Source organism: Urocampus carinirostris, chromosome 8 (genome assembly GCF_059441175.1).
Source record: "Urocampus carinirostris isolate Australia breed hairy pipefish chromosome 8, RoL_Ucar_1.0, whole genome shotgun sequence".
Classification (NCBI taxonomy): Eukaryota; Metazoa; Chordata; class Actinopteri; order Syngnathiformes; family Syngnathidae; genus Urocampus; species Urocampus carinirostris.
This window is the reverse complement of record NC_142356.1, coordinates 26,104,925-26,117,652: the sequence shown is the minus strand read 5'-3', so window position 1 is coordinate 26,117,652 and position 12,728 is coordinate 26,104,925. Positions and strand designations below refer to the sequence as shown.

Sequence of the window (12,728 nt, the reverse complement as noted above, 5' to 3'; positions counted from 1 at the left end):
ATAAGTTAATGTTAATTTGATTAAGATTGACTGCGGCGCTAGTTGATTGAGAACAGTTGCGGGCAGAGTCCATAAACAAGTGTCTTGATCTCGGCAAAATGTGTTCATTTTCTGTAATAGACATTTCTCCTCTGATTCTGCCAAGATCCCAATCTTGCTCCATAGGAACAGTGGGAATCTCGTTCATCCATTCATGCACGTCATAGTTATTCCTGCCGTTTACCCGCGCTTCATTGATGTTCTTCATTTTGACATTCAGAGGACTTGACAGAAATCACATCACACAGTAGGTTTCCGTGGTCCACACCAGTTGTAAGCCAGATAATAGGTAGCAAGGCGGGGACACACCACCAAATGAGGTGGGGAGCACTCTGCGTCGACACAGGGCCCCAACGGGCTGTGGAGATTCGTGGGAAGGGCATGTCTGACGTCACCGTTTCAAAAATAGGTCTTTCTTTTGCAGCGATTTTCATGAGTAAAATTAGTATGAGCTGGTAAAAGCTGAGTACTTGTAGCAGTGTCAGTGGAGAAAAAAGGGAAGTTGGAAAGTTCCTCTACCTTTTTTTTTTTTATCAATGTCCGCCAAGTGGAAAATTTCTTAAACCAAATAGCTAGTGTTTGAAGAATAATCTTATCCAATTGACATGAAATTGTTTGGATTTAGAATGTTCTTATTCTTTTTTCATACCACTTTTTTAATATTCTTTTTATTACACTATTTTTCAACTTATTTTGTAGTAAAATGAAAAATACATCATGAAGTAAATTTAAACTGAAGCACAAAATCATCTGATGTTGCAGATCATTTGGATCATTTAACAATATTATTTTTTAGAAAAATCTAATTCTTATATTGTTATTTTGCTAACAAAATCTTCTTACGCACTTAAAGATGATTTGAAAATTGGACAAGTGTATTTTGTTTTTTCACAATGGAGGTAAATGCTCTAAATTTTGCATTGGTACTACTTTATAAGACCTATTTTAAAATTCAAAGTACCCCTTCAAGCGCCATAAAGTACCACCTAGGGATACTAGTACCACCGTTTGAGAAACACTGATATAAAACTTAAGTTGCATTTTGGGGGCTATTTGCATCCGAAGATATACCCATTTTAGTATTATGTTTATGGTTACAGTCCACTTGCGACAGGCCAAATGGAGTGGTGGTACATTAAATACCTCCAACTGGAAAACATTTAGTGAGTTATTCAGTTTTTGTGAGAGGAGTGGCATGCAGTCAAGGGAGGCAGGTGAGGCACAGCCTCACCTGATCATCATGGAAATATAAAAATAAAATCATACTGAATGGTTATTTTCATTCAGTGTTGAAGTTGTTTATAACCATAACTTCACAAATATTGAATGTTTAATATTATTAATATAATTAGTAGGGTATATATTACTGAGAGTCTGCAAATACATAGTGAGGCATGCTCTCACCTTAAGGCAGAGGGTGATAGTGAGACCAAGGGTTCTAATTTAAAGCACACCTCAAACCAGTATTTTTTTCTTGCTGCATGGACTTTTTTCATAATAGAATAGAATAGAATAGAATAGAATATACCTTTATTGTCATTGTTACAACATGGGTTGAATATATTGTGACAACGAAATTGGACGTGGCACCCCTTTTCACATTTTACAGAGAGGATAAAGAAAACAAAGAGATAAAGGAACAAAGAAGATGTTTGTACTGTCCTTGTTGCATAGGCTTTGTTTTCCTCCGGAGGGGTTGTATGAGGGGGTGAGGGACAGACAGCGATGGCCGGATCCAACTAGATGTTTGATCTTACTGTACACACGGTCCAGTGTTTTTCCCCTAATTGCTCAGTTCACGTATTGAGTGAATTTGGGAAGTACAGTCCTTAAGCATGCCTGATTAAAGTCCGGCGACGATAAAAGCTCCGTCGGGGTGTGCAAGCTGCTGTTTATTGATAGCAGCGGACAGGAGATTTAGCTATGCTAACGTTAGCATCCGGTGGAATGTTAGCATCCGGTGGAGCGTAAACAGCAACCACAATGACCACAGTTAGCTCTCTCGGTAGATAGAAGGGTCTACACGATACTGCTAGTAACTCTATATTGAGTGAGCAGTGTGTGTCAATGATTCGGCTCTTATTGTAGCGCATAGTCCTCCACCCCTGTTTTTACCGGAGTCTCCGTCTCGTTCGTGCCAGTGAAGCGTGCGTCCTAACTAGTTGGACTGCGGCGTCTGGGAAGCAAAGGCTCCGTGATGACAAAAATACTCTAATTTCGGACGAAGCTGTTGGTGGCGATCTGCAGCTCAAATTCATTCATTTTGTGGACGGTGGATCTGGTGATGGTCAGGAACATGCTTGGAAGCGCTGGTCTGTGTGGTCGCCTTCTTAGCCTAGGCCCGACCGGCAGCCTTTTACTTTGCTCCATCGTTGTCGGCAGGCAGATCACCCAGGGAGATCGGTGGTCTCTGTATATCCCTCGCGATGTTGTGGATGTTATTGTAGTTGTGAAAGGAGTCGAAGGGAACTATGAGAGATAAAAGAACACTGAAAAACAAAAGACGAACTGGAGCCCCTGAAGCCGCTGCATTCGCGCGCGCCGCCATCTTGGAATATATGGGGGATTACCTATTTATTTTTCTTTTGTTCTTTTTCAAAAGGAGCAGTGCATCACTTCACGAAGATGTTAAGACAAAAAAAACGTTATTTTTCCCTATGCTACTGTTTATGTATAACTTTCTTGCTCTGCCAATCACATCATAAATAATATGTAGGTTAATTTATTTGTTATTCTGGTACAGAGATCCTTTTGGATTAAATCGGTTACCGTTGCAATCTACTTGCATTGACACCAAGAAAAAAAGCGCAATATTTGATGTTTTGATCTCAAATGGGTTGGCATGGTGGTGACTGGTTAGAGCATCTGCCTCACCATTAGAAGGTCCTGGGTTCCAGCTCCCAGCCAGGAGTTTGCATGTTTTCTCTGAGCTTTTTTTCGGTTTCTTCCCACGTACCAAAAACACGCGTAGGTTGATTGGCAAGTCAAAATTCCAGGATATCCTCCTTTCCACAGCCCAAAGTCTGCTGGGATCGGATCTAGCACCCTCCTGACCCTTAGTGAGGAAAGGGGCTGAAAAATGAATGATTTAATGATCTCAATTGCATTGGTTTTAAGAATGTGTCTCATTTAGATGTTGCGACATTATAACACATTATAATCAACATTATAAAGGACTCCTCTCACCCTGGCCACCACCTATTTGACCTGCTGTCCTATGGAAAGCGTTTTAGGTTCCTTAAAATAAAGACTAACAGGCTTAGAGACAGTTTCTTCACCAGGGCCATCACCATCCTAAACAGGCGCACAAGACTGGGAAAAAACATATACAGTGAAGAAAATAATTATTTGAACACCCTGATTTTTTTTCAGTTTATCTCTCTCACAGTGGACATGCACGCACGATGAAAATTTAAGACCCCCTCCATGATTTCTAAGTGGGAGAAACAGCAAAATAGCAGGGTGTTCAAATAGTTTCTTCACTGTATCTTGCCTATACAGAGAAAAATGGGGATTCATATCTTATTTTTCGACTTATTTTGGAATTCTAGTTCAAATAATAATCCGAAAGCTCTTGTGTTTTGGTTTTATAATTTACTTCTTTGATGCCATCAGAGGTCGTGACCCACATTTTCAAATGACTTGAATTTTATTTTCATGGCTGATATAAAGCAAGAATAGGATAGCATAGTCTTAACTGTTATTCATTAAGAAGTATAGTTTACATTATTTACAACAACATTACACATAACACTCCAGGATAAACATGTAATAGAACGCCTAAAGAAATATTAAAATAATATTTGGGTGGATAGTGCATGTAGTGTGTATGTGGTATGTGTTTTCTTTTAGTGTGGACCCATGTGGGGGAATCAGGAAATAAGGCAGGCGCACTACCTTTAAGAATGGTAATGAAGGCGAAAGATATTCCGATGTCATGCCACGTGTTCTCTTCCAGTGTCTCGCTACGTGTTCTTTTCCTGACCAGACCGAGTATTCAGAACTTGAAAAAAAGAGCTGGAGAAAAGCAATGCAGTTGAAGACATTTATTACAAAGTTTCAACATAACGATAAAATCAAGATTGCACTCAGGACCAGTGGATGGGAAGCGCCCTCCCACTAAGATATTGGCCAGGAGTGCGCTCCCACCAAAATGCATGCAGGAATGTTTCTCCCCCTGTCTTATAGGGAAAGAGTGTGGATTTGAGAAATGGAACATGAAACTTTACAGGCACCTCTGGGATCTCGCATTACAGGTATAAGAAAGGATAACTCCTACGAGATTGAGTACTGCACATTCCTGAGACGTAGAAAGAAAGGGTGGGAGACCATTGCTGGGATAGTACTGATAAGAAAGGATACAGCTCGTAAAAAAATCACTAAAGATATGGACGAACATGATGTGCATTTACGGCAACCAAAATGTGATGATCAATCAATAAACTTATGTTATGGTGACAACATACTGAGTGATCTATTTTAAAAATCTAACAGTATTTTATTAACGAAATCAGGAACAAAGAAACAACAAACAAAAGGGCTCAAAACATGTCCAAACAAAATCAAACCAGACCAAGTCCGAACTAGAAACAAAGACTGAAACCAGAAACGAAAAATGCAAAGAACAAAGTAACAAACTATCGAGTGAGTACTAAACTACAAACAAAATGTCCAAACACCAAACCAGAAATAAAAGAAAACAAAGACGGCGTGGCAGTGGAAATGAAATGACCCGATGACGTGTGCTGTTCAAAATGTCATTATAAAGGGTGGGGAATATTTAGGGACAGGTGTGTTGCACTGGACACACATGTGCCCGGTTCTAAACCCGGTTGGAGCCCTCTGGTCGAAGGTGTACCAGACTTTAACATGTATACTGGCCTAACTTGTAGGAGTGTCAGAAAAAAAGTGCGCTGAAAAATAGTGCACTGGAAAATAGTGCACTGAAAAATTTTGCAAGGACATTAGCAGCAGCAGTGTGCAAAAATAAAGAAATAAAATATGAATATAAATTACATTCGGGTGGTGTCTTCCGTTGGCCCAGAGCAAAAACCCCAGCTTTCATTAGTTTTTATGTAACTTTTAATGACATCTTCAAGGAGAATATGCTACTGTAGTGGCTTATGGTACAATGGCCACTAATTAACAACACTTGAAAAGGCCATTAAAATCATCCTAGTGTATCCTAGAAATAAAGTAACACCAAGTACTAACCATTAAAATGATTTCTGTTTTACTGCAACAGTCATTACAAATATAGTAAATAAAAGATGGGCTTATTCATTTCGTGTCCAATATGGAAGATGATATTAAATGAGCGCCTGCTAGATTGTCACTCATCCTAATTGGTTTAAAGCTAAGTAGCTGGGAGCAAACAGTGCACTACAGGATCTGAGGAGGGACATAATCCTATTGGAGGTATTATTGTTGAGCGTAGTCATCTTGCACAAAGCGGATTTGACTTTTGGGCTCATTTACACGAATGAAAATCGGAACAACAGCTAATACACAACGGCATGAGCCACAAAACGGATTAGTGAAGTTACTTTTCATGTGAAACTCAGAGGGGGGCATCACATCAATACTGAATGTCGGTTTTATTGACGTACAAGTACATTTTTGGAATCTAAAAAAGTCTGGAATAAAATAGAAGAAGAAAAGTGCGGTTAAATGCCAAACTAAAATTTCTGTTTGCCTACCTTTGCATCTCAATAAAAGTAATTTTCAGGACTGTTTCATGAATAATAGAGACTGTTTAAGTAACCCAAGCCTTTTACGGTCTTCTGTAAACCTGGTCTACATGTGTGATTTTGTATGAACATCTTAGCATAGTCTTTCCGAACTCCTGTGTCAGTGTATTGAAATTCAAAATTAGAGAACAATCTTTAATAATAAATAGATTTTTTTTAAATAACATCTTCACTCATGGGGCAGCACGGCGGCGCAGTGGTTAGTGCATGTGCGACACAGTTTATGTCTTGGGAACCTCCTGCGTGGGTTCAAATCCAGCTCCAGACTTCCTGTGCGGAGTTTGTATGTTCTCCCCGTGCTTGCGTGGGTTTCCTCCGGGCACTCGGGTTTCCTCCCACATTCCAAAAACATGCATTTCAGGTGAATTGGCCGGTCCAAATTGTTCCTACGTGTGAATGAGCGAGTGAGTTGTCTGTCCCCGTGTGCCCTGCGATAGGCTGGCAACCAGTTCAGGGTGTCCCCTGCCCACTGCCCGATGATTGCTGGGATGGGCTCCAGCACCCCCGCGACCCTACTGAGGATAAGCGGTGTAGCAAATGAGATGAGATGAGATCTTCACTCATCTACAGTTCAACGGCATTTAATTGTGACTATATCATGATGCGACAACTCTTTTTTTCACAAAATGACCAAAAATTATTTTTCAAAAAACGCACTAATCAAAACTAGATAACACACTGATCCAATTTAGAGAACAGGAATGACTTTGGCATGAAAAATAATTCCTGAAGGTTACAACAGTCAGTAATTAGTAAGAAGTTTTCAAGCCTCTGTTGGGAATTATTTCAGCACATCTGCGGCCACAGAATAACACTAGTCCCTCAGACTGTTCTAATGTAATTTTTGGTCGATTCTTCTTCTAGCTACCTTTACAGTTCTGTGATTGTAGCGGGTTTCTGACCGTAACATTTTCACCAACGATTTTCCAGAGGTTGTCTGTTGGGTTGAGATCAGGACTCTGGGCAGGCCATGCCATTAATTAAATGTTCTCACTTTCAAGGAAATTATTTACACATTTTGCTGTGTGACAAGAAACATTGTAGCATGAAGACTGCTGGCTGATTGAGTGACGAACCCAAGTACGGAACCATGTACTGTTGAAGAAGGTTCTGGTACATATTTGCATTCACACAACCATGAAGCTGTCCAAGAGGCTGAAGAAAACATGCCGAAAACCATGACACGTCCTCCTCCACCTTTCATTAGTTTTTTGACACACATTGGGTTTAGTCTTTCTCCTATGTGTCGCCGGACATATTGCTTTCCATCAGACCCCAAAAATTAAATCGGCTTTCATCACTAATGTTAACTCTTGACCAGTTCTCCACTGTCCACACAGCATGCTCTTCAGAAAAGCTCAGTCTAGCTTTTTGATTATTTTTGCTAATCAGAGGTTTGTTCACTGCAATGTGGGCCTTTAGTCTAAATGCTCCTTAACGGCGAGACAGATCCTAACCATTTTCAGCACTGAACTGGCAAGCAATTTCAGCTGCAGCTTGGAAGCAATTACCCATTGATATCCTCCGCACTGACCTATCCTCTCTTGCATTTGTCCACCGTGGACTTGAAAGAGTGTAGTTTTACAAAGAATCAATATTCTTGAAATCACAGATTTGTAACGATCAACTTGTCTTGCTATGGCTGGTAGGGTCACCCCTTTAGTTTTTATCTAGACTTCAGACGGGCCTACTATCTTGCAAAGTCAGTGAAACTGACAGTTAGAATGCCAGTTAAATAAGGGTTGACAGAAAATCACAGAAATAAGCACCATGTGCTAGATTAGCACCGTTAAGTGTGAGACACCTGAAAGTATTCTCTGATTTTTGTATGTGTATTTTTGGCAAAATGCAGGTTTTTTGTTGAAATACCTTTTTATTTTGTGAAAAACTTTTGTAGTAGCATTATATAGACTCAACAAAAAGTCTATAAAGTGTTGAGCAGTGAAGAAAGCATTTTTTTTAGAATTATTCAATTGTAAACTGTTTTTATTTCCAGTTTTTATCTTACATTTTTTGTAACTGTTACAGTTCTAAGAAGAGCTCTGAAAAAATATTATTTAACCAAATAAATGATAATTTTATTTTATTTTTCTTCTCATTTTAAGATATTCAATCTTGTTTGGTGTTTCTTTAGAATTAGATTTTCCTCTATTACCATTACAGGTAAGATCTTGGGCCCGGGCCCGAACCCAGCCTGAAATTTTGGTCGGCTGGGCTTCTCTCTCGCAGTTTATTAATTTCGACTCGAGTAATATTATTCTGAAGTAACACACTTCGGCGCTGTACTTCACCGCTGAAGAGTGCACTTTGGGACAGTGCGTACTTCGGTGCCAAAGTGCACACTCAACTTGAGGATCCGAGCCCGAGATAAACCCAAAGCTGCACATCGGCGCTGCACTTGGGCTCCCTTCATACTTCAACCAAAGCACCGAAGGGCAGCTCCGGGTTTACTTCGGCCCTGGTACCTTAAATCAAGTTAATCGGTCGGGTTCGGGCTGATACAGGCTTATGTCCTCGCGGGTCAGGTCTGGCTGGATTTTTTTAGGCCCGGTCTTACTTCTTATTGTCATTGCTTGCAACTTAGTGCACGTTGTTTATAAGATCACACATGGTACTCCAGGATAAAGATGTGACAAAATATTTTTAAGAAGAAAACATAGAATATCAGACATAGTGCTTGTAGACTGGCCTTGTTTTTAAGTTCATTATAAGATAGCACAAGGAAAATAATGCAAGGACATTTAACAGGAACATTGTGAAAAAACAAAAATAAGATATGTATATAAATCCGTTTATACAAAGGGCAAGATATTTCTTCACACTTTTATGTGCTTGTTTAGGGTGGTGATTGTCCTGGGGAAGAAACTGTTTAAAGAAATCTGTAGCATCTGTCAGAGGGCAGCAGGTCAAAGAGGTGGTGGCCAGGGTGAGAGTAGTCCTTAAAATGTTGTTTGCTCGGCTGCGGAACTGCAAGCTGGCAATGTCCTCCACACTGAGAAGATTGCACCTGATGATTATGTGGGCTTTGTTGATGACCCTTTGTAAGGTTCTCCTGTCTGCTTCAGTGCACCCAACATACCTAGCATTTCTGTACTAAAATAATAAAATACATCTGTAAGAGTTTCTCTCTTTTTATTATAACATTTTAATTTGAATCATCACATCGTTAACTTAATAAGTATTTACTTATATACTTCTTAATGTGTTCACATGATGTCTCACTGTATTAATTCGTTCTTTTAGTAGTTATACAGTCTTTACATTGTTCCAAGGATATCTGTTTTGCTGAGGGTGAAGGCTTGAGTCTGGATCTTTTAAAACCACCTAAAAAAAAGCAAGATTCAGTCTGACCGGGATTTGTTGTGAGGACAGAGGTTTGGCAATTTTCCACTGGACCAGCAATGCTTCATTCTTCCAAACCACGCCCATTTCCTATAAAACCAGTGGTCAGACAATTTTTATATGCTTTTTGTGAAGGACACACAGCAGTTCATTACTCACGGACCCTGAGTATATTCGGATTTGTTAACATTTGTTTTTATTGTTGTACAAACCTCAAAGGGACTGCTCTCCTCCAAAGCTTGATTTTACTCCTGTAGTCTCTCTCAACCTGGATATTAATTAGAACACATGGGGGGGAAAGGATTATACACTTTCAATCTTTAAAATAAACAAAATGATCTTATGGAGTAGAGAATATATATTTGGTCCCACTTTAAGAAATACTTCCCACCAAGATTAAAAAAAAAAAGAAAAATTATCAACCTTCTGCTGTAAAAGACAATGTTAATATTTCAAAAAGAAATGTACTTATTTTTGACCAGAAAAACAAGTTGATGTACCGAAAAATGAGATTAACTACACTTATATTAAGCTTTAAGTTTTCTGCTATTGCATCAAAAAGATGTTGCAATTTCCTTTCTAAATTCAAGCAAATTCAGGTCTTCAACATCCTATTGAAACAAACAGTCACGACCAGAACGGAATGTTAACCACAAGTTTATTGAGATAAAGAGGAAAGGCAGCGCCTGCGATCCGATGCTCGCTGGACGCGGGAAGCAAGCCGCTCACAGAATCGGAACGTGTTCAGAATGTGTAAGTGGATCTTCCGGAGCGGGAGATCGTGGTGTCGAGGACGGGAAAAAAAGAGGTCGACAGCCGGGACAGGAGAGCAAAACGTGGTCGGGGTCAAAAAAACAAACGGGGAAATCAGGAACGGACGGGTGGAAAACTGGTGCAAAAAGCGGGACCGACAGGAGTGGGAGTCAAAGTGCTTGCCTTGTAGAAACAGAGGTTCACTGACGGACTGACAACAGGCGAGTGACAGGACTGAGCTTAAAAAGGCCGGGGAACCAATCAGGTAGCCCGCCGCGGTCGGCGCCAAATGAGCGGGCACAAGTGAAACTAATCAGTCATCACAACACAAACACAAACAATTATTTGCCAATGTGTTTGGGAAAAAATTGAAACATTTTCTATTTTTAGAAAATCAAAGACAATAATCAATGACCCCGATAAAAGTGTTCTTATACCAAAAGACACTGACTCCTGTACGTGTCACAAAGCTCGAAAAACACGCTTTTAGTATTAGCTTCAAAATGTTTTAACTGCGAGGACATATATATGAGTCTAAACCGTGATATTAATCAAAGACAATTAGGGCTACAAAGACAAGTAAAACAATGGTTGAATTGATGACACTAAATTTAAAGTTGATACTAAAGAGCCATTAATTAAACGAGTGTTCAAAGTGTTGGCGAAAACAATTCCCAATCCTTAATGAACCAAACAAACCGCAAGTTTTTATGAACATCAAAGACGATTTTGAATTGTCAGTGAAGCGGCAGCGTGGGTACGTTTCGCGATGGAGGCCCTCGGGCAGGAAGCTTCCGCCTCCTGTCGAGCTTTACGTAGAGTTACACATGACGGAGTGACTTGATTGGATTGAGCGATCTTTAGGGAAACGGCGTTGGCAATTTCAGACAAGGCGCCAAAAGGAGAGCTCCTTCTCCATGACTCGCTTATATTTTTGTCACAGCAGCGTTTTCCTTCTTTCTCTCGCCCCTTGGGCTGCTCGCTAATGATTGTGCACGCACAGTAACACTTCTAAGAAAAACCCAACACCTCACTGCTCGAACAATCCCGGCAGCAACCTTCTTTCTTATTGACGTTTTTTTATCCCCACGACAGAGATCAGATGAAATTCCACCTACATTCACAGATATAATCTAAACTAGAATATGTGTTTCGGAATCAGTCCTTAGAAACCATTTTAAACAATGTAGTTTACACGTTTTGTGGATATCAAATTCAATCTAGAACAATGGTGGGCAACATTCTGGAGTGGCGGGCTGCATTTGGTTAAAGAATGTGGCCATGAGGCCAATTCTGGAGAGAGAGCAATTTCTTATTTAATGAATGAATATATACGCAGACATCTACATGCTATATTTCTTTAGATTTGTTTTGAAATACATTAGTTATATCAAATTGGTTTTGAAAGGCTAACAAATAAAGACTGTAGTTATAGTCTTGTAGTGTTTCTGCAGTCAGATACAAAACATTATGAAACGTGTACCTAAACAATGATAATAACTTAATTGTATAAATGACAAAGAATAATATAGGTACAGGTAGATATTTCCAGTTTTGGTTTGTACTTTTTATGTGACTCAAGGTTGTCGTTCCTGTATATTATTGGAAGTGTAATTTCACAGTTGACAACAAGGTTGTCACACACTATTGTTTTATACTGTAAATTTAAAGAAGGAGAAGTGAATTCAGGAAAAATACATTTACTGAAGGACCAAACCAGTTACTGGTAGAGAAGTTTGTATCGAAAAAAAGTGAAGACTTTATAAAATAATTAGTACTGGACCTCATTATTTCTCTTTATGTATTGTTTTGTTTGAAATACCTGGTCAACTCCTTTTACACACTAAGCGAAAGATAATGCTAATGCTATATTTTTCTGTCTTATCTGTTGGTCTTCCCGAAGAATTTACCTTTTTTTTTTAAATATTTGACACTTATAAAGAGACGTGCTATACATTGTTTAAAAATGTGTATGAATTGTGTTTGCGGTCAGGTCAATATGTTGAAATAGCAAATATCATATTGATCTGACATTTACTGAAAATAAGTACATCATTTATATGATGTGTTTTGTAAACTTCTTAAAAATGCAATAAAGAAAAGATATTCGCATGGTCTTGTTTTTTTAGATATCTACATTATAGAATTATCAGTACCGATGATGGTGTGTTTGTGTGCAGGAGGTTGTGCGGCACACCCTGCGCTGCCACTGCCAGGCGAAGTCCCCGTAGATCCCTCGGCCTGTCCGTACTGCAGCTATTACAACCAACTGTGCGAGCCCCAAAACGAGGCGGCCGGGGGGCACCAACATCTGCGGGGCCCTGTTGCCAGTCCCCCGCCACTGCAACAACTAGCCTGCAAGAGCCCAGGCCCGCGCGAGGGCACATCTGCCCGGCACCTCTTGCGGGCGTGCGCTCAGTGCTGGGCCGAACTAAGGGCCAAACTGGAGCTGATCGTGAGCAGTCGATACTTCAACAGAGGCATCATGATTGCTATTCTCATCAACACGCTGTCCATGGGGATTGAGTATCATGAACAGGTATGTGTGCTGCCCCTGCGTGAACACAACCTCACATAAAAGTGTGAATTCTTTATGATTTTTTTCTAATAAATTTACGTCTTTAAAGGGTTAGTGTTGACGTGGATTGGATGGTGTTATGAGTGCACTGCAGGAAAGAGGTCTAAATATAGTGGAAGCTAGAGCTCTTGTTGGTGAGGTGTTGTAAAAGGATAGTGGGATGTTTATATGATGCGGCAGGGGTAAACCAGTGAAAGCTGTCCGGCCCTGCTGTTGAACAGAAGAGTGTGTTGTGTCACCCTGACCCGATTGACATGGCGGCTTTC

The 12,728-nt window shown here is 39.9% G+C and overlaps 1 protein-coding gene across 1 annotated transcript in view; it reads left to right on the top strand.

Annotated features, from left to right (window-relative positions):
• LOC148361447 (voltage-dependent T-type calcium channel subunit alpha-1H-like) overlaps window positions 1–12,728 on the top strand; it is a 161,558-nt gene that overhangs the window by 84,460 nt on the left and 64,370 nt on the right. The window contains exon 10 of the mRNA XM_088342125.1: window positions 12,065–12,423. Within this exon, the coding sequence (XP_088198251.1) occupies window positions 12,065–12,423 (359 nt within the window). The remainder of the gene's footprint in view (window positions 1–12,064; window positions 12,424–12,728) is intronic.